General features: G+C 36.2%; 1 protein-coding gene across 1 annotated transcript in view; it reads right to left on the minus strand.

Annotated features, from left to right (window-relative positions):
• STAG1 (STAG1 cohesin complex component) overlaps positions 1–23,113 on the minus strand; it is a 346,896-nt gene that overhangs the window by 189,814 nt on the left and 133,969 nt on the right. Inside the window, exon 4 of the mRNA XM_020986100.2 lies at positions 831–995. Within this exon, the coding sequence (XP_020841759.1) occupies positions 831–995 (165 nt within the window). The remainder of the gene's footprint in view (positions 1–830; positions 996–23,113) is intronic.

The raw sequence follows: 23,113 nt of genomic DNA on the forward strand, positions 1-23,113 counted from the left end.
TCAAGAAAAGCTTATTGGAATAGCTTTGATTACATTTTTTATTCCATTCACTCCCATTTGTCTTCATAACAAAAATTTAAACAAACTTAAGAATTCCATGATAAAAGAAGAATGCTAAGATAACTTCTAACGTCCTTTCTAACTCTAGGATTACATACTTCCCTTACAGTGTTCATATGCTTCCACTTTAAATAACTAAAAATTTGTTGTTTGTCACTCAACATGTAGTCAAATGCCTGTGTGCAGAATACTGGCTAGATGCTAGGGAATATATAAAGTATAGATAATAAGTGGTACCAGTTCTTATGAAAATATCTTCAAATTAATAAATACAACTGTACAGATTTTTTCCCCCAAATTTTTTAAACAGAATCAGAATTGACCTCTTTCAATCCATTAACAAAGGATAGCTAGTTAAAAAAAAAACAAATCTCAACAGAAAGTTTCCCACTCAAAGAATAATTTCCTGACTTCAAAACAACTTTTGATTTTTAATATAATAATTCAGAGAACTGAATTCAATCCAGTCAGAGAACAATACTTAATCAATACCTATTTTATGCAAAGCTCTGTGCCAGACAATATAACTAAAGATAACATTAAAAAGATATTTTTCCTGAAAAACTTACCAAGAGTTAGATCAATTATCTTTTACCTCAGCTTATTATTTAATAAAAACATAAACATACAATTTAGAAATACTTTGTAACTGTCATATAGTTTCCTATTTTTGACAGGTAAATCCAATGTCACTAATCCAACATATCCTTCCCAACCAATTAATGTGCTTGCACTATTAAAGTAAATCTATATTATGCAAATATATTTACCTGCATTGCACTTTTCCCCAGTTTTACTACTTCAAATAATGTGACAGGCTCCCCCTCTCCATTCTGCTGAGGATGACCATTAGCTCTTCCACGGCCAGCTCCCCTAATTCCAGCTTCGGAACGGCTCTTCTCCCCTGGAGACTTCCGAGGTTTCTTATTTGTAGACTAAGGAGAAGAAAAGACCAATTAAAATGAAATCCAACTATATCTACAACTGATGCAGCAGTTGCGCACTAAAAATTTCCATCAATAAAGGCAGTAAATAGTTACTTAGTGCCTTTTATATGCTTAGCAATATTTTAAGTACTGTTGGGGATTAAAAAGGAAAAGCTGAGATCTCTGCAGTCAAGAATTAACATTCCAGTTGACCATAAGACAACAATAAGCATTATGAGACAATTTATATTATATGTAGCTATAAAGTAGGGAAATGAGAAACACAACTTCTAAAAAAATCTACTTCAGTGGTCACCATTCAAACAAAACAAAATACTTAACCACATATATAGATGATCCAATTTATGCCAACCTCGTCTTGCCCCTAGATAGCAGACACATTAAGTTATTTTGGACCTAAACTAAAAGGTTAAACCACACTGGTAGAACCTGTCAAACCTAGCAGTCAGTAAATTAGTGGGGCTTTCAGGAACCCCAGGTCAGCTCTATATGTCAGAAGGAGATATCAGAGAAATACTTGTGTATAGGAGAACTACACACTGGAATGAATTAGTATTTTTTAATCAAATAAGTTACATAGGGGAATTTATCCCAACAATATTTTGTTATACAAAATGTTAGCCACCAAAGAAATGCAGTCACATTTTTTTTTTGAATCACAGGTCTTGGGAGTAGGAGTAGGGGTGGGGGTGGGGTAGGGGTAGGAAGCTTACCCATCTTCTACACACACACACCCCAAAGGCTGTTACTATATTAAAAGAATACATGTTCTTCCATCTCAACTTCAGACACTCAAATTTTAAGTTCTGTTTAACACTACAACTCCACAGGAAGACACTAAGACACATGAAATATACTACAGCTACATTCTCAGACACTAACGATCCTCTAACCTCCATGAGAAAAAGAATTCCACAGCATCACTGCACATCTGTATCCTGACTATATTTCATGGCACTACCCACAGTAACTGCAACAGCAACTGAAATTACTAAAAAATCAGAGAAGGGGTCTCTTTTTCAACTTCATTACCCAACTTCCTACATCACAATATTCCCCCTTCATTATTGTGGGCATCACAAACTTGCTCACCAGAATGTTTCACTCTGTCACTGCACGAACTCTACTACAATATTTGCAGACTGCAAAATTTCTGTTAGAATACTTTTTTTTCTCTTATTTTTGCTTTAATTGATCCTCATAGCTCTACTGCCTTCTTCTCTAAGTCTAAATTTTCATCTATTCTATATTTAAATTATATGTAATGATTTACTTCTGTTGTCTCATTCATAGAATATGGACTTCTGGAAGGGGAGGGACAATTTTTGCCTTTTTTGGGGGTAACCTTAGCATTTAATGTAATGACTGGCAGCATCAGATCCTTATTTACCGACTGATAGAAGCTCTCAATCTCTAGCTCACTTCCCACTTTTGGATTGGACTACATATATTAAGCCATTTTAAAAGAACTACAAACAGAAGGGAAGGTGAAACAGATATTCCTGTTTTTATGTCATGTGATGCTGGGCATGTTTACTGGTTTCTCAAGCTAGATAACACCAACTTCACATAGCAAAGAGCCATCATTACACAACCCAGCAAAGACGTATAAAAAAAAATAATAATTTAACAGAAAGAAAACTACTCTATTAAACTTTTTATGAGATAAATATGGCCCTATTATTCAAGGCAGGAAGTCATAAAGCTGAGCAAAAGAACTATAGCTAAATTTCACTAATAAAAATAGATGCATAGAAGAGATTTTCTTTAATACAATCAAAATCATAACATTAAAACCAAAAGCTGTAAGTGTTTTGAATAGAGAAACACTACAGTCCTCCCTAGTACAAACATGGGTAAATCAAAGTTTAACTAAAATTTATTTTCCATTATTTGCCATTTTTGTAGAAACTCTACCACCAGTAATTAGACAAAGGAACAAAATGATAACAAAATTAAAGTACAAACATCAGGTAAATAGAGCAATATTGTTTTTTGTGTAGCTGATACGATGGTACACTTAAAATCCCCAAAGAATCACTAAAGAAATTAATTGAGATGATTGATATTTTCATAAGAATAGGATATAAAATCAACTCCAAAATGGAAAACAATTCTATATGCTATATACAATTCTACCAAACAAAAGGGTAAAAAAACCACAACAAAAGAAATCCCATTATTATAATTATTAAAAGGAAAAAAAACCTAACCTACTAAAACATAAGCTAAAATTACATAAATACAGGTATAAAATATTCTTTTTATTTGAAAAAAAGGAGACAGATAATTGGATAAGTATTCTTTGTTCATAGTTAAGGTATGCCAGTCTAAGGCAGGTAGGTGGCACAATGGATAGAATGCTGGGCCTGAAGTGAGGAAGACCCCCCTTCCTAAATTAAAATCTGGTTTCAGACCCTTACTAGTTGCGTGACCCTAGACAAGTCACTTAACATTGCTTTCCGTAGTTCCTCAGTAAATTGAGATGGAGAAGAAAATGGCAAACTACTCCAATATCTTCGCCAAGAAAACCCCAAATGAGAGTCATGAAGAATCTAACATGACTGAAAAACAACTGAAAAATGAGGTATACCAATATAATGAAAAAGGCAATGTTATCTATGTTAATTGACAGATTCAAAGCTATATTAACCAAATGATAGAGGGATTACATTTAAGAACTAGACAAAATAAATTTTGAAAAAACAGAAGATGCAACATCTCAAAGGAAATTAAAAAAACAAACAAACAGGAATGAAGGTCAAAAGTAGAAACAGATGTACCGACCAATAAATCAATCAACATATATTTGTTAAGAATATGACTGGTACAGTGGTGGGCAGTAAGTACACAAATACAAATAATCAAACAATTTCCAATCCATATTTACGTTCTAATGGGAAACAACACACATATGCGTGTGCACACACACATAAATACAAATAAATACATAATTTTGAAAGGAGAGAAAATAAAACAGATGGAAGGTAATGGAAAGGTTTCATATGGAAGTAGGTGCTTAAGCTACATTTAAAGGAACAAAGGGATTCTATCCCGTAAAGGCAATTAGCAAGCTCATTCTGAGCAGGGAGATGGCCTTTATAAAGCACACAGGTACAAGGCAGAGTGTTGCATACCACCAACAGAGAAGGTCAACTTGGCTGAATCCCAGAATGAAGCTGGGGTAAAAGTGTAAAATGAATGGGAGGCTGGAAAAAGGTAAAGCTGCAGCTAAACAGAGGAGTTTCTATTTTATCCTAGAAGCAACAAGGAGTCACTGGAAGTTGAGCAGGTCAATGGCAATTTGAGATCTGCACTTAAGGCAGCTAGATGGTAGAAATGGATAGTTGGGAGAACCTGAGTTCAAATCCTGCCCCAGATACTTGGTAGTTGTACTTATCCTCTCTTGGGGGATAATACTACCTGTTTCACAGATGAGGATCAAGTGAAACATGAAAAGTGTTATATAAATATTAATTTAAAATGTTAAATGTTACAGAAAATCATTTTCACCATAGTTTGTAGGATGGACTAGAATGGAGAGAAACTCGAGGAAGATAAATTAGGTAGCCACAAGGTAATGAGGGCCTAAAATTAGTAAGCTACTATATTTCTGAGGCAGGAGTTATACTCATATACAAAAGACAGGGTGAAGGTACAAACAGCAAGATTGGGCAACTGCTTCAATGAAGAGGGTAAAGAAATAAGGAGTTAAGGAGAATGCTGAAGTTATGTACCTGTGACCCTGGAAGAATAGACATGTTATACAATGTGAAAGGTCCAACACACAACTGATAACTAGTAGGTAGGGAAAGGATGAAAATGAGAAGTAGGAGCAAGAATTGGGGGTGGGAAAGTTAGGTCATGACCCCTTAGGTTACAATTGGCTGCACAAAGCAGTGGGAGATGAGAGCAAGAACACATTACAGGGGGTTTGCACTGTTAAGGAAAAAGAGTAAGACTTCATTGTCAAAGACCAGGTCAGAGCAAGAGAGTGGGGAAATCAAGGAATGTTGAGGTGAAGAGAAAGGGATAGCAGCAGACTGTCATTAAATGGCCTCAACATTCTCAGGAAAGTAAAAGTCAAAGTGTTTAGCTGAGAAAATTGGGGAAGGAATAGGCATGGTAAGCTTGAGAAGAGAACAGAGTTTGGAAAAGCTGTGGAAAGTGAGACTATGAATAAAATACCTGCTATGCTTCAGTTAAGGCTCAATTTGAAGTTGGACAATGTGATTTTTTTTTTTTTGGAATGCAATGGGGTTAAGTGACTTGCCCAAGGTCACACAGCTAGTAAGTGTCAAGTGTCTGAGGTTAGATTTGAACTCAAGTCTTCCTGACTCCAGGGCTACTGCTCTATCCACTGTGCCACCTAGCTGCCCCAATAACATGAATTTTTGAAAGACTCAGTGACCTCTTCCAGATATTTTCAACAACATGAATAGGAGTGAGTCATGTACATGGTGGGAATAATATGAGGCTGAGTTTTAGTATGGGATGAGAATTAGGGTAAGGGAAGCAGTATACAACCATCTCTATTTGTGTGGCTGATGTGGAGGTAAATGCAGTAATCACCAAAATTATCTTTTTTCCAAGTTTAAGAAAAATTAGGTCATTGGAATAGACTAGATTTATGGAAACAATCAAACAAAATACCAAAGTATAAAGGCAAGAAGAAAAATTCCTGAAGGAAGGAATTCATTTTTTTTACAAGAACTAGTGGAAAGCACTTCAGCAAAAATTAGTTTTTGACCAACATCTGTAACCACAGACCAAAATAAGTTCAAAACGAATATGAAACTGGAATATAAAAGATCATACTATTTTTTTTTAAAAGAGAAGACAAGCTTAGTTACCTTTTACAATCGTGGTCTAGGAAAGAATCCTTAACTGAACAAAGGGATAAAGGACATAATAAAAAATTTTGAAACCCATAAAACTGCAATGGTTTGGTAGAAATAAAATCAATGAAAAATTATCAAATCAATCAAAAAACATTTATTAAGGAAGAAATAGAATTTATTAAATATCTATCAATGCCAGGCACTTGTGCTAAGCACTTTACAAATGTTATTTAATTTGATTCTCACAAAAACCCTGCAATGTAGGTGCTACTGTTATCCCCATTTTACAATTGAGGAAACTGAGGCATACAAAAACTAAGTGAATCGCTCTGGGTCACATGGCTAGTAAGTGTATGAAGGCACATTTGAACGCAGATCTTCTCAGGGCCTGCACTCTATACATGCTGCTACCTTGTTGCTGTTTTTTGTTTGGTGCTTCCTTTTTATTTTTAAAATATATTTCATTTTTGTTAAATATTTCCCAATTATATTTAAAAAATTTTTAACATTCCTTTTTTAAAATATTGAGTTCAAAATTCTTTTTTTTTTTACTTTTTAAAAAAATTTTAATTTATTCTGATTTATCAACAATCACTTCCATATGCTTTTGAGTTGAAAGTTTTTCTCCCCTTTCCTTTCTCCCCCTTCCTTCCCCTCCACGCTCCCCAAGACGGTGCACAATCTGATACAGGCTTTACATTTACATTTCTATTAGACATATTTTCACATTAATAAAGTTGTAAGTAAAAGTTAAAACCAATACGAGGAACCATCAGAAAGATGAAACAAAACTCAACAGAAGGTAAAAATAGGCGATAGCAATTCAACTTCCATAGTTCTTTCTTTGGATGTGGATAGCATTTTCCATCCTGAGGCCTCTGGAAATGTCCTAGATCCTTGTAATGCCGAGAAGGGTTCAGTTTAACAATATTAGTCATCACATAACGTGGCTGTTACTGTGTACAAAGTCCTCTTGGTTCTACTCACTTCACTCAGCATCAGACCATACAAGTCTTTCCAGGTTTTTCTGAAGTCAGCCTGTTCATCATTTCTTATAGCACAATAGTATTCCATCACACTCATATACCACAACTTGCTCAGCCATTCCCCAATTGATGGGCATCCTCTCAGTTTCCAATTCTTTGCCACCACCAAAAGAGCTGCTATGAATATTTTTGTACAGGGTGGGTCCTTTTCCCATTTGTTTGATCTCTTTGGGATATAGCCCTAGAAGTGCTATTGCTGGATCAAAGGGTATGCACATTTTTGTAGCCCTTTGGGCATAGTTCCAAACTGTTCTCCAAAATGGCTGGATCATTTCACAACTCCACCAGCAATGTATTAGTGTTCTAATTTTCCCACATCTTCTCCAACATTTATCATTTTCCTGTTTTGTCATGTTGGCCAATCTGATAGGTGGTGTGATGTGGTACCTCAGAGTTGTTTTGATTTGCATTTCTCTAATCAATAACGATTTAGAGCATTTTTTCATATGACTATAGATGGCTTTAATTTCTTCATCTGAGAACTGTCTGTTCATATCCTTTGACCATTTATCAATTGGGGAATGGCTTGTGTTCTTATAAATTTGTCTTAATTCTCTATATATTTTAGAAATGAGGCCTTTATCAGAGAGACTGGTTGTAAAAATTCTTTCCCAATTTTCTACCTTCCTTCTAATCTTAGTTGCATTGGCTTTGTTTGTAAAAACTTTTCAATTTAATGTAATCAAAATTATCCATTTTGCTTTTCATAATGTTCTCTATCTCCTGTTTGGTCATGAATTCTTCTGTTCTCCATAGATCTGAAAGGTAAACTATTCCTTGTTCTCCCAGTTTACTTATGGTATCAGCCTTTATATCTAAGTCCTGAACCTATTTTGACTTTATTTTGGTATATGGTGTGAGATTTGGGTCTATGCCTAGTTTCTGCCATACTCTTTTCCAGTTTTCCCAGCAGTTTTTTTTCAAAGAGTGGGTTCTTATCCCAGAAGCTGGGGTCTTTGGGTTTATCAAATAATAGATTACTATAGTCATTGACTACTGTGTCTTGCATATTTAACCTATTCCACTGATCCACCTCCCTATTTCTTAGCCAGTACCAAGCAGTTTTGATGATTGCTGCTTTATAATACAATTTAAGATCTGGAATTGCTAGGCCACCTTCCCCTGCATTTCTTTTCATTAGTTCCTTTGATATTCTGGACCTTTTGTTTTCCCAAATGAATCTTGTTATTATTTTTCTAACTCTATAAAATAATTTTTTGGTAGTGTGATTGGTATGGCACTGAATAAGTAAATTAGCTTTTATTATATTAGCTCGGCCTACCCATGAGCACAACTGATGTTTTTCCAGTTATTTAGATCTGATTTTATTTGTGTGAAAAGTGTTTTGTAATTGTGTTCATAGAGTTCCTGGGTTTGTTTCGGGAGGTAGACTCCTAAATATTTTATAATGTCTACAGTAAGTTTAAATGGGATTTCTCTTTCTATCTCTTGCTGTTGGGCTTTGTTGGTAATATATAGAAATGCTGATGATTTATGTGGGTTTATTTTATAGCCTGCAACTTTGCTAAAGTTGTTTATTATTTCAAGTAGTTTTTTACTTGATTCTCTAGGATTCTCTAAGTATATCATCATGTCATCTGCAAAGAGTGATAGCTTTGTTTCTTCTTTGCCTATTCTAATGCCTTCAATTTCTTTTTCTTCTCTTATTGCTAAAGCTAAGTTTCCAGTACAATATTGAATAACAGTGGTGATAATGGACATCCTTGTTTCACCCCGATCTTATTGGAAATGCTTCTAGCCTGTCCCCATTACATATAATGCTTGCTGAAGGTTTTAGATAATGCTATTTATTTTTTAAGGAAGACTCCATTTATACCTATGCTTTCTAGTGTTTTTAATAGGAATGGGTGTTGTATTTTATCAAAAGCTTTTTCTGCATCTATTGAGATGATCATGTGGTTTCTGTTGGTTTTGTGTTGATATGCTCAATGATGCTGATAGTTTTCCTAATATTGAACCAACCCTGCATTCCTGGTATAAATCCTACCTGGTCATAGTGTATTATTCTTGTGATAAGTTGCTGCAATCTATTGCTAGTATTTTGTTTAAAATTTTTGCATGTATATTCATTAGACAAATTGGTCTATAATTTTCTTTCTCTATTTTGAGTCTTCCTGGTTTAGGTATCAACACCATATTTGTATCATAAAAAGAATTTGGTAAGACTCCTTCTTCACCTATTTTCCCAAATAGTCTATATAGTATTGGAATTAATTGTTCTTTAAATGTTTGATAGAATTGCATGTAAATCCATCTGGCCCTGGAGATTTTTTCCTAGGGAGTTCATCAATGGCTTGTTCAATTTCTTTTTCTGAGATGGGGTTATTTAAGTATTTTACTTCTCTTCGTTAATCTGGGCAATTTATATTTTTGTAAATATGTATCCATTTCACTAAGATTGTCAAATTTGTTGGCATATAGTTGGGCAAAATAATTCCTAATTATTGTTTTAATTTCCTCTTCCTTGGTGGTAGCTTTGCCCTTTTCATTCTTGATACTAGTAATTTGGTTTTCTTCTTTCTTTTTTTAATTAAATTAACCAAAGGTTCTTAGTTTTATTTATTAGTTCAATAGTTTTTCTTAATTTCAATTTTTAATTTTTCCTTTGGTTTTCAATATTTCTAATTTGTGTTTAGTTGAGGATTTTTAATTTGTTCTTTTTCTAGTTTTTTTAGTTGTATGCCCAATTCATTAATCTCCTCTTTTTCTATTTTATTTATGTAAGCATTTAGAGATATAAAACTTCCCCTAAGAACTGCTTTGCTGCATCCATAGTTTTGGTATGTTGTCTCATTATTGTCATTCTCTTGAATGAAATTATTGATTGTTTCTATGATTTTTGTTTGACCCAATCATTTTTTAGGATTAGATTATTTAGTTTCCAATTATTTTTTAGTCTCTTTCCATGGCCCTTTATTACATATAATTTTTATTGCCATGATCTGAAAAGGATGCATTTAATATTTCTGCCTTTGCATTGGATTGTGAGGTTTTTATGCCCTAGTACATGGTCAATTTTTGTGTATGTGCCATGTACTGCGAGAAAAAAGTATATTCCTTTCTATCCCCATTCAGTTTTCTCCAGAGGTCTATCATACCTAACTTTTCTAATGTTCTATTCACCTCCTTAACTTCTTTCTTGTTTATTTTGTGGTTAGATTATCTAGTGCGAGAGGGGAGGTTCAGGTCCCCACCAGTAGTTTTGCTGTCTATTTCTTCCTGTAACTCCCTGAACTTCTCCTGTAAGAATTTGGATGCTATACCATTTGGTGCATATATGTTTAGTAATGATATTACTTCATTGTCTATGGTGCCTTTTAGCAGGATGTAGTTTCCTTCCTTATCTCTTTTGATTAGATCTATTTTTGCTTTTGCTTTGTCTGAGATCAGGATTGCTACCCTGCTTTTTTTACTTCAGCTGACACATAATATATTCTGCTCCAGCCTTTTACCTTTACCCTGTATGTGTCACTCTTTTTCAAATGTGTTTCCTGTAAACAACATATTGTAGGATTATGGTTTTTAATCCATTCTGCAATCCGTTTCTGTTTTATGGGAGAGTTCATCCCATTCACATTCACAGTTATGACTATCTGTGTCTTTTTCTCCATCCTTTCCCCCATTTATGCTTTTCTTTCTCCTTTTTCCTTTCCCCCTTCACTAGTGTTTTGCTTTTGACCACCGCCTCCTTCAGTCCCTCCCTTTTATTATCCCTTTCCCTTTTCTTCCTTCCTTCTTACTGCTTCTTCCCTCCCTTCTTTCCCCCTCCCTTTTCTTTCCCCTTTTCCCTCCTACTGCCTATAGGGCAAGTTAGATTTCTATACCTAACTGATTATTTGCCCTTCTTGAGCCAAATCTGATGAGAGTAAGGTTCAAACAATGCTCCCCCCTCCTTCTTTTCTGCTGTAATAGGATTTTGTGTCTTTTCCTGTAATGTAACTTACCCTTGTCTGCCTACTCCTTTCTCAGTACCTTTTCTAAGATCAGATTGATCCACTTAATTTGGATCCATTTAACCCACTTGATTAGATTTTTTTTATCATTACATCAAAGTCAAGTAATATCCACCCTCTTTATGTATATTCCTTTAACATGGTATAATAACAATACAATTCTCAAGGGTTGCAAGTGTCATATTCCCTTGTAAAGGTTTAAACAGCTCCCCCCCACTAATCATATTGTATCTTTCTGTCCCATTTACCTTTTTATGTCCTTCTTGAGTCCTGTACTTGAAGATCAAATTTTTTGTTGAGCTCTGGTCTTTTTATCAGGAAAGTTTGGAAGTCTCCTATTTCGTTGAATATCCACCTCCTCCCTTGAAAAATGATGTTCATTTTTGCTGGGTAATTGATTCTTTGCCTTATGGAATATTGTGTTCCACACCCTGTGGTCTTTTAATGTAGAAGCTGCAAAGTCCTGTGTAATCCTGACTGTGGTTCCACAATATTTAAATTGTTTCTTTCTGGTTGCTTGCAGCACCTTCTCTTTCATCTGGTAATTTCGCTATTATATTCCTTGGTGTTGTCAATTTGGGATCTCTTTCAGGTGGTGGGCAGTGGATTTTTTCTATGGTTATTTTCTTCTGGTTCTAGGACTTCCGGGCAGTTTTCCTTTATGATTTCCTGAAAGATACTGTCCAGGCTCTTTTTTTCATCATGATTTTCAGGTAGTCCAATAATTTTTAAATTGTCTCTCCTGAGTTGATTTTCCAGGTTGGTTGTTTTACTGATGAGGTATTTTATTTTCATCTATTTTTTCCGATTTTTTGTTTCTGTTTGACTTATTCTTGCTCTCTCATAGAGACATTAGTTTCCATTTGTCCAATTCTAGTTTTTAACAGATTGTTTTCTTCTGTTAGTTTTTGTACTTCCTTCTTCAATTGGCCAATTGTTTTTTATGGACTTGTTTTCTTCAGTGTGTTCTTCTGATCGTTTTTGTACTTCCTTCTCTCAATTGGCCAATTGTTTTTTAGGGACTTGTTTTCTTCAGTGTATTTTTTTCCAATTGGCCAATTGTATTTTTGAAGGACTCTTCTACCTCTCTCATTTGACTATTAAATCCTTCTTTAACTCCTCTAAGAAGGCTTTTTGGGCTTCAGACCAGCATATTCCCTTTTGACGTTGCAGATGTGGGTTTGTTGACAATGTTTTCCTCTTCAGAATTCCTGTCTTGATCTCCACTCTTCTCATAATATGAATCTATGTACATTTCTTTTTACTCATGGTGTTTCTTTATTCCCTGGCCTTTAAAGATTGAGCTCTCCTGCTGGGAACAGAGGGCTGACCCAAGCTTCTTGTGTTGGGAGCCTAGGTCTTGGTCACTGGCTTTGTGTGCTGGGGCCTCTTACGTTGGCAATTGGAGGCAGAACGTTTCTGGCAGCTTACCTCGTGTTGGGCTGGAATCAGCAAGGCTGGAACTTTCAGGCAATTCTAGGTTGCTGGCTTTTCTTTTCCTTTAGCTTTCTTCAGCTCCTTTTAGATGGGTGGTGCAGGGTGTTTATCTGCCTGGGGCCCCTTGCAGTGCTGCCTCCCTCGTTTCTGCTAATGCAGTGGGAGATTCCTTTGGGGGAGAGTGCCGAGGCACCTGGTGGTTTTCTGAGCTGGTTTCCACCGGTTCCCCCACCCTCACTGAGGCACTCGGAGGTCCAGGTGTTTGGTGTTTGCCTGTTCTACCACCTGGGCTTCAGGATTTCTTCACAATTGGAGGCTGCAGGGCTCCAACAGCTGGTGCTGGGCTGGAACCAGCAAGGCCGGGGCTTTAGGAAGCCTTTGGGTTGTTTTCTTCACCTCCTTTCAGATGAATGCAGCAGGGTACTTATGCGCCTGGGGCCCCTCATAGTTCTGTCTCCCTTATTTTTGCTGAGGCACTGGGAGACCCCTTTTGCTGGGCTGCTACACTGCTGCTCCCCGTCTTTCTAGATCAGCTGTTCCAGGGTTTTTTTCTGGAGTGATATTTTCCGGGTTTTCAGAAGCTGAGAGTGAGAGCAACTACCTTTTCACTCTGACATCCTGGCTCCTGGAAGCGGAAGTCTACTTGTTGCCTTTTAAGTTGCTCTACTAAGCATCTAATATATAGAGATTGTGCAATGAAAAACGAAAAGGAGAAGAAAATCTGCCTCAAGGGTAAGCCAATGCCAAAGGTTCCTAGAAAGTAAAGACCACCCAAGGCCAGAAAAGCCACCACAGAGCACTGAGAGAACAAAAACCACCAAGAGGTTTAAGAAACTGAACTTGAGACTCTTAGAAAGTAATTATCATTCAGGGTTAGAAGTACAGGACAGTGACAGTGGTAGCCTTTAGCAAGGATGTTCAGCCAGTCCCTCACAAACTTTCTTCCAATGTATACCTCTCCTCAACACCCCTGAATCTTAGTTCAATAATTTCCTTAATTTCCATGAAATATACCTTCAATCAACCTCAGTCAAACACTGATGGCCACACCTTGATCTCACAGATCACCTATAAACTTTCTACCTCCAAGATCCACAATTCTGCAATTCCACAACCTTTCATCTCTTCCTGGACCTTACTCCTTCAGCATCTATTCTTTAGCCTCCCCACAATACAATGTTCACTCTTTTCAGCCACACCCCACTCTCTTTCTCAGACCATGGTTATCAGCCCAGACTTCACTTTAGTCTTCAAACAATCTTAATTCTATATAATTGACCAGGTCACTTGTTCTCTATTTTCAAATCTCACACCCTTTTTCTTCTGGTCTTGCAATAGCCTTATTAGTTTTGCTGCTTCAAGTATCTCTCTACATGCTTCACTTAAGGTATGAAGAAAATTTTTCTAAAGCTTTTATCTCACCATGTACTATACCTCCTTCCTCCAGCATGCCTACTCAATGAGCTGCCACATCTTCCTATTACCTCCAGGATCTATACTCTGTTTGGTACTAAAAGCCATTCATTACCAGAACCCTTGCTCTCTTTCACATCTTGTTAGATTTTAGTCTCACTAATCACAATGAGCCCACTTACTATTCCTAGAACACACCAGGCCACTGCCTGCCTCCTTTCTCTTCACTTGGAAGTTCATTATACCAATGAATGAATGAATGAAAAAACAATTATTTTTATTTATTTTGTTTTTTGGCTTGTTATTACGGTTAAGTGACTTGCCCAGGGTCACACAGCTAGTGAGTTCTATGTGTCTGAGACCAGATTTGAATTCAGGTCCTCCTGAATCCAGGGTCAGTGCTCTATCCACTGCACCACCTAGTTGCCCCTTGAAAAAACAATTATTAAACACTTCCTTTGTGCTAAGTCTTATCCTTATACATCTAAATAAAAGGAAAAACTAATACACAAAGTGACAATGTTAGGCTAAGGGAGACTCTAATAAAGGATCAAAAGACACAGAGATATAAGACAGAAAATATAGGAGAAAGAGAAAGAAAAAGAATTAGAAGAAATGAGTGGGTCAGACAGATTCACAAAGAAGACGTCAGAGGCCATGGGGAGAAAATAAAGTCAGAGACAAAGATGGGAAAAAAAGGTAGGACAAGGTGTGTACCTAGAAGTAAATCTAGTATATATATTTTCAAATATGACCTGCAGAACTGCACTATTTTCCGGCTAGGATCGATACCTGTAGACCTAAATCTACCTATACCTAACAAGTATGAATCACATCAAAACATATAGCTAACGCAAAAAAGACTAGAGTTTTCTCTGGGTGTCATTTTTCTGCTTATTAAGGTTATTAATTACTTCCTGAATGAGACAGTTTCTGCGCTTCTTCGTCCCTCTCACTGTGGCCATTATCTTATATTAGTAAAACATCTTAATGACATGAATCAGAGTATCTTTAATTTTTTCCATTTTTTCATCTTTGTGTGTCTAAAGTATGTTTTAAAAGGTCAAGACAGAGCAATTATAAACACTAGTGGGTTACCTTTTAGCCTCTTTGATTCTGTGTTAATCTTGAACTAGGCTCCAAAAAATTGGAAATGTTTTCTGCATCAGTAAAGCTTATTTCTTATCGACTCTGAGATATAGTCAGTTATATTTTTTTGTAATGTTGATTTGTGCTCACAATGCTCTATGTCTTCAGACTCCTTAAAAAAATACTCATGATGTACAGATATGAGGCTTTACAGAAATTGACTACCCTTTGGACACTTTCATTTCTTAATACCAAACCATATTTTCCAATGTATTTTTTGTTGTCACCATCTGACTCATTAAAAGGATGTTATCAAGTTTTTCCACAGATACTCTCTACTGCCTCATTCACTTCAACAGATATTTGAACATAACATGTAAACTATCTTCTTGGTGGGCTCCTTTCTAGTGTTTTTCATGAGCATTTCAAGGTTGGATGAAGAAGTATCCCATATAATAATGCCTCCTTTTACTCCTGTGTTCATGCTACAATAAATTCTTCTCTGTATTCACCTTTCCAGGATAAACCAATGAGCTCTGTACCTGCAATTTTGTCTGCTAGTCTTTATATATCAGTACAATGTTAAAATGGGTATGATTCAGGGCCTCCAGTAATGTATGAACATGTTGGTTTGACAGATGAAAATCTCATAGTGAGATTATTAACAGTTAAATCATTTGGACATTAATTTTTAAAAGAACAATATTATTTATCTTCATTTTTTTTCCTTCAGGGTCTTTGCTACCAGCACAAAGGAAACGTAAGGAGACTGTATAAAACTCAGGGCATTTGGCATCTGAATTTGTTTCATGGGTTACCACAACCAAAAAATTCATAATTTAGTATTAACCAACCTATTGCTGATGACTCTCCCTGTTCTTGGGCAGGCTCATTTTCAAAACCGATTAATTGCTGGAACAAGGATCAAAAACTCTTTAGCTTGGTAGACTCTGCCAGAGTTATATTCAGCTGTCATATATACTTTGAGAATCTGGAGTAACCACCATGTCAGAATGAGGCACTGGATTAGCATTTCTATGGAGAACCACCAAATTAATATTCCTAAAATGCCCTTTCAATTGTGTCACTCTCTTATTCAAGGATTAGCAACTGTTTCTCTCTTAAATCACATCTTAAATTCTGTCTTCAAGGTCTTCTATAATTGACATCCTTCCTCAACTGAAAAATGAGGGTTAGAATAAGATTATAAACTAATTTAATCTTATTTCTAACTGATAAAAAAACCTCTCACAACCAACTTTTTAATATGCATGAAATATAGATATGGACATCTATATATATTAATTGTTAATGAGTCAAAATTTCAGTGATTAAAAAACAGAAATTTGAGGAGAAAGGAAGTAAACAAGTTTCCATAACAGCCCTTCCTTGATTATCACTGTGCCCTAAGAATCTCTGCAGGAGATCTGTGGAGAATGGAAGAATTTATGACAAAACAAGAGATAGAGGACATTGTGAAATGCAAAACGGATAATTTTGATTACATTAAATTAAAAAGTTTTTGCACAAAGCCAATGCATCCAAGATTAGAAGGGAAGTAGAAAGCTGGGAAACAATTTCTACAGCCAGTGTCTTTGATAAAGGCCTCATTTCTAAAATATAAAGAGAACTGAGTCAAATTTATAAGAACACAAGTCATTCCCCGATTGATAAATGGTCAAAGGATATGAACAGGCAATTTTCAGATGAAGAAATTAAGTTATCTATAGTCACATGAAAAAATGCTCTAAATCCCTATAGATTAGAGAAATGCAAATAAAAACAACTCTGAGGTACTACATCACACCTATCAGATTGGCAAACAAGACATAACAGGAAAATGAAAAATGTTGGAGAAGGTGTGGGAAAATTGGAACACTAATGCACTGTTGATGGAATTGTGAACTGCTTCAACCATTCTGGAGAGCAATCTGGAACTATGCCCAAAGGGTATAAAACTGTGTGTAACCTTTGATCCAGCAATACCACTTCTAGGTCTGTATCCCAAAGAGATCATAAAAATGGGAAAAGGACCTATATGTACAAAAATAGTTATAGCAGTTCTTTTTGTGGTGGCAAAGAATTGGAAATTGAGTTGATGCCCATTAATTGGGGAACGGCTGAACAAGTTGTGGTATATGAATGTAATTGTTCCATAAGAAGCAATGAGCAGGCAGACTTCAGAAAAACCTAGAAAGACCTGCATGAACTGATGCTGAGTGAAGTGAGGAGAACACTGTACACAGTAACAGCAACACTGTGTGATGACCAGCTTTGACTTAGCTCTTCTCAGCAATGCAATGATCTAAGACAATTCATGATGGAAAAATGCTAACCACATCCAGAGAAAGAACTATGGCGTCTAAATGAAGATCAAAACATACTATTTTTCCTTTTTTTTTTTCCCTCGCTTTTCCCTTTGGTTCTAATTCTTCTTTGCAACATGACTAATGTGGAAATATGTATAATATGATTGTACATGTATGGCCTATATCATATTGCATGTCATCTTGGAGAAGAAGGAAGGGAAAGAATGGGAGAAAATTTGAAACTCAAAATCTTACAAAAGTGAATGTTGAAAACTAAGAATAAACAAATAAATATAGAAAATAAAGAATCTCTACAGGAATTATATGTTGTCGATTATTTTTGTGGGTACATGTATAGTCTCCTAATGAGACTGTAAACTCTTCAAGGGTAGGGTATTTATGGGCCCTCTCTGTCTCAATACTGCTTAAGAAATGGTAGGTCCAGGAGCAGGTAGGTGGCACAGTGGATGGAGTACTGACCTTGGAGTCAGGAGGACCTGAGTTCAAATCTGGTCACAGACCAGACATGTGACACTTACTAGCTGTATGACCGTGGACAAGTCGCTTAACCCCAATTGCCTAAAAAAAAAAAAAAGAAAACAAAAGAAAGAAAAAGACAAAAAAGTACGTCCTTGATAAATATTTGAAGATTAAGTAAATAGCTAAGAGAACATCAGGTAAAGAATTAAAAGACCAAAAAAAAAAAGAATTAGAAAGTGAAAAAGACACTAGAAGCATTTTTTAAACACAGGTCAACAACTGAAGAGAACACAGTGTTGGGAAGTTAACCAGTTTAGAAATTTAAGAAGAAAAACCATTTGGAGGAAGATTTCTGGGTGTAGGAAAAAGGTACAACTCAAAAAGCAGACTAGAGTACTGGGATAGTTTCACACATACACCAGAAGTTACCACAGATACTGGAGTTAGTAACTCATTTCCTTAAGGATAACAGATCTAAGTGACTTGCAGAAAAGTGGAAAAAGGGGAGAAATTAAGCTAATCAATCAACTAGCTCACTATGCTATTGGTGCTCACTAAGTTCCAGACAATGTGATAGGTGTTAGGGATACAAAGATAAAAATAAGTCTCCTTAAAGAGATAAAAGGAAAAACAACGTGTGCATTACATATATGTACAAAGAGCATTCAAAGAAACAACGGATTAGAAGGCACTGGGGTCCAGAAAAGAGCTGAATCCTAATAATGTACTATTTTGCTAAAGTTTTCCAATCTACTGAAGTGGCAGTCTAAGACCTCCCTTGGCCACAATACTGCTTATTATAATATAAAGTACGGGCAGTTTACATAAAGGGCTAGCTGGATGAGGCAATTAAGATCAGTGGTTTCCAAACTGGAAGTTGTGGCATGACTCCAATGAGCATATGATTAACAAACTGGAAAATGGAGAGATAGGCTCATCCAGTGCTCCCTGTGATTAGCCAATTTTGGAGTCAGATTTCAACATAACCACATCTATTCTTCACCCATTAAAATCTACTAGTCCCAGTTTTACCCTCTTCCTATTGCTCTGTAAGCTCCTGAAATTCTCCTTTTTTGTAGCAGGCACAAACCCCTCAGTACTACTATAAAATCTAACTCTAACATGGGAAATCCCACCGTAGTAGCTGTAGAGGTGATATTTGGAAAATTTTCACCATTTGCCCAGCATGCTTAATCCTTTCCCTCCCAAATCATGTTTGGGCTTAGGGAAGCACCCACAGAAGCCAGGCTCTGCACTGTTGGAGAGTAATTGCTAAAAACCTCCTTATGCCCCTTCATTTTGGGTGGGAAAGAGTGAGTAGCACAGTACTGGCACACATAAATGGTTGTGATTTATATCACAGAAATTATTATCTTATAGTACCCCCAAACCCACCCTTCTTATGAATTTCCCTACTTGTGTTAAAGTTAACACCTAGATTTACTTTCATTCACCCCACATATCTATGCAGTTGCCATCTACTGTTTTTTCGATCTCTACAACTCACTGGTTCAGGGTCTAATTATCTCTCAGAGTCCTAATTTGTCTCTGAATCAACTCTCTCCACTCTAATCCACCTTCCACATACCTACACAAGTGATTTTTCTTAAATAACAAGTCTGACCATGTCTTTTGCCTACACAATAAATTCCAATGGCACTCTATTATTAATATGGTCAAATATAAAGTCCTTTCTTTCATGTTTAAAGCCTATAAGGACATGGCTCCAACCTAACATTTCAGCCATGTTTTTATGACTCCTTTCCTGAATACTATGCTCTAGCCACATTTCTTGCAGTTCCTTACACCCATACAGAAATACAACTAAAATATCCACATGAATAGGAAATCAAGTTATGGTATCATTCACTTAGGCAGAACTAAATAAAGAAAATATAGGTTTATATTGAAAACCTTCTGAGGAACTGAAATAGCAGACAATTTATTTTGCTTGTTTTTACACTGTATATGGTGATTATTTACACCAAAGGTTCTCAAATGTATTTGGCCTACCTCCTCCTTTAAGAAAAAAAATTACTCAGCACTGTCCTTAACCCTTTAATTTAAAAAAAAATTTTAATCGTTTAAAAAATATATAAACTATTTTTTTTAAAAATGACGCATCTCGAGGCAGCTAGGTGGTATAGTGGATAGAGCACCAGCCCTGGATTCACGAGGACCTCAGTTCAAATCCAGCCTCAGACACATAACAGTTATTAGCTGTGTGACCCTGGGCAAGTCACTTAACCCCACTGCCTAGCCCCCAAAAAAAAGAAAAAGAAAAAGATGCATCTCAACTTTAATAATTTAATGTAAGTTTGTGGGTTTTTTCCGGAACTGAAATTTTTATGATGCAATATTGCATCATGTAACTGTATGGTATCCTACTGTCAGCAAGTCATTACATGCACTTATTCCTGTTCAATGCACGCTGGACTTCCTGACAACGTCTAACATGCTTGTCTGCCAACACTTGCTTGTTAAGACCTGTCAGAAGACTTGACCACTTATCAGTTATAACTTGCACTCTGTGTGTTTATTTGGAAAATAATGTAATCACTATGACTTTAACTCTGTTATACAACAGATAAAACAAGTACCAATGGTTTTTCAGATTTTTCTTCTCTTCTCTTCTTTCCCTATGCTTCCACTGCTCCCTTATTTTTGTTCAATGCCCCCCAACTGCACTCAAGGCTACTACTTCCCCTCTGGATCATTCCAGCGCCTCCCAAGGGGAGGTACTGCCCACTTTGGGAATCTATGAATTCTACACAAAAAGAAATATAATGCCTAATGTAGAGCTTTTATGTACATCTGACTAAACTTGGCCAAAATATTTCAGCTGACTTCTTTCTCTGCTGCTTCTACCTTCTTCCATTGGGGAGGTCCTCCCAGAAACTCTATTTTGAGGAAGTACCCAGACGATCCCTCCCATCACCATATGACCTCAGACTGGAGGGCTGAAAGCTGGAACATGAAATTCCTCTCAAAGCTTTCCCTTACAGAGAGCTGGGATCTGAAGTTTCTAGCTAACTCTCCATTTTCCTTCAACAGCTCTGCTAGGTTTGGATTCCAGAGATCATTATTGCCCTACCCAGGGCATCTGAAACACCATCATGCTGATCCACTCAGTTTTGGGTATTCAACACCTTCTCAACTTCTTCAGCCTTCTCTCCCCTCTCACTGGGGGTCTGGAGGATAGGAGCACTAAACGCCTATCAAAGCTTTCCTTACAGAGGACTGGAATCTGAACTTTCTAGATAACTCTCCACTTTCTGTGACTGGTTCTGCCAGGTTTGGTCTGCAAAGAATATCATATCCTCTGATGTACCTTCTCTCCAAACCCCTTTCCTCAATCACACCCTCCCTGGAAATTCCCCCTCCCAATTTTTTCAGCTTCCTTTTCTGTGTTATCTGCTTCTTGAGGGCAGAGACTGTCCTTGTTTTCTTAATTGTATTCCCAGTGCTTGGCCTAGTGACTGGCAAATGGCAGGAGCTTGGTAAATGTTTATTAATACGGTACCTGGTGCACAAGGGTTTAATAAATGACTATATGCCTTGACTTAAAGGTTATAGCCTAATATACGATTATCATATTGTGTATTTTTTGACAAAAAGTATCTTAAAAACAGAAATTCAATGGTTTCACTAGCTACATGGATCAAATTGAATAAATGATTAATTATTAACAATTAAACAACAAACATTTCTAAATTAATTAAGTATATTTAATCATAGCATAATATATTTGGAGCTAGAGGGAAAATTAAAAGCCATTTAGTACAATTCCCTCATTTGACAGATGAAGATAATAAGGTATAGAGTTGAAGGGACTTATCCAGGACCACAGAGTCTTTCTTTGCTCCCTTGAGCACAAAATGCTTCTTGTATTGTTAATAAATAACTGGGAAAAAAAATTTCATCTCTCTTTCATACTTTGTGTCTATTTTCAAAATGTATGCAATATTATTACAATATGGCATGTGCTTCATTTACAAATAGGGATATATACATATTTTGGGAATGTATGTTCAAAAATATTAACTTATGGGGTACACGATCAAAGTTTGGAGACTACCAATTAATGATGAGGCACCATAGAAGAAATGTAGATAAAGGAATACTGATTTCTTAAGGAAAATGTCTAGAGAGTATGCAACCTATAAAGCCCTCAGACTGGACTAGCAACAAATGAATTAAGTCCTTTATTTCTCCCAACCCTACTACTAATTAGTAGGCTTTCAACCAATGCCAGACTATTCCTTATGGCTCTCTCCCAAGAACCATGTTTATCTCAGCTCTGTGATATTGAAATATCCACCTCCTCCTTATTCACCCTCCATCCACAGCCTATCATTCCCCTTCAAAGCCTTAAATTTTTCTTCATCCTCAAATTTTATCATAATCTTATTTTGTATTCCAAATTTCATGATAGAGTACCAAGTGATAAATAAATACTTATGAACTGATTCACTAAAACATTCAGTAAACTTTTAAAAACTCAGATACACTAGAAAAACACTTCTTAAAATATAAATGTTAAGATTTTAGTAAAAAAGCAAGCAATCCCTCTCTGAAATATATTAGTACCATAAAAATGCAGCAATTATAGCAGAAGGGCAACTAGGTGTCACAGGGGGTAAGAGCACTGGGCTTGGAATCAGGAAGACTCATCTTCCCAAGTTCAAATCCAGCCTCAGACACTTACTAGCTGTGTGACCCTGGGTTGAGTCACTCAACCCCGTTTGCTTCATTTCTTCAACTGTAAAATGACTGTCAAACCATTCCAATATCTTTCCCAAGAAAACCCCAAAGAGAGGTCACGAAGAGCAGGGCATAACTAAAAACAACAAAGCAGGAAAACAAAGGGCTATTTTTAGAATTGGTGAAGAATAATGGCATGTTCCCAATAGAAAATGTTAAGCCAATCCAAACTTGGGAATATCCATCTTGAAGCAGGCAGAACGGCTATTTATTTAAGCCAAGTGGACGAACGGTAAAATAGGGATTAAGGAAGCACAAAATAATTGGTTATGGGATAGAACTTCTCAAGCTTCTATTTTATATCACATTTGCTACATACGACTTGAGAATAACCCAAATCATCCCATTCCTATTCCCTTTCCCCAACTGTCATGGCTATTCAATATCAACAATTACTAAGGAATCTCAAAAAGAAAAAGAGCAATTATAGCATTTCAGCAATAATAATGAATGGAAGGATATAGTGCAGTGCATTCATTTATTCACCTTACTATTTCATGTAATTTTTCAAAAATTCCCCAAATACATATAGCCACACTGAAAAATTCCCCCCATATTAAATATTATATATATATATATATATATAGTTGGCATATCTAGTGGGAAAACACCATAAGTGCAGAGAGGTACACAGTCCTCTAGGAGAACAAGGTTCTCCCTACCATTGGATGACAGTTTAATTTTTTTTTAGAATAGAAACCAGAAGCAACCCAGGTCAAGGCAGTGGCAGAAGCAACTGAACTTAAGAGAAAC

The sequence above is a fragment of the Phascolarctos cinereus genome, unplaced genomic scaffold (assembly GCF_003287225.1).
Source record: "Phascolarctos cinereus isolate Bilbo 61053 unplaced genomic scaffold, phaCin_HiC Scaffold_726;HRSCAF=1367, whole genome shotgun sequence".
In the NCBI taxonomy this organism is placed as follows: Eukaryota; Metazoa; Chordata; class Mammalia; order Diprotodontia; family Phascolarctidae; genus Phascolarctos; species Phascolarctos cinereus.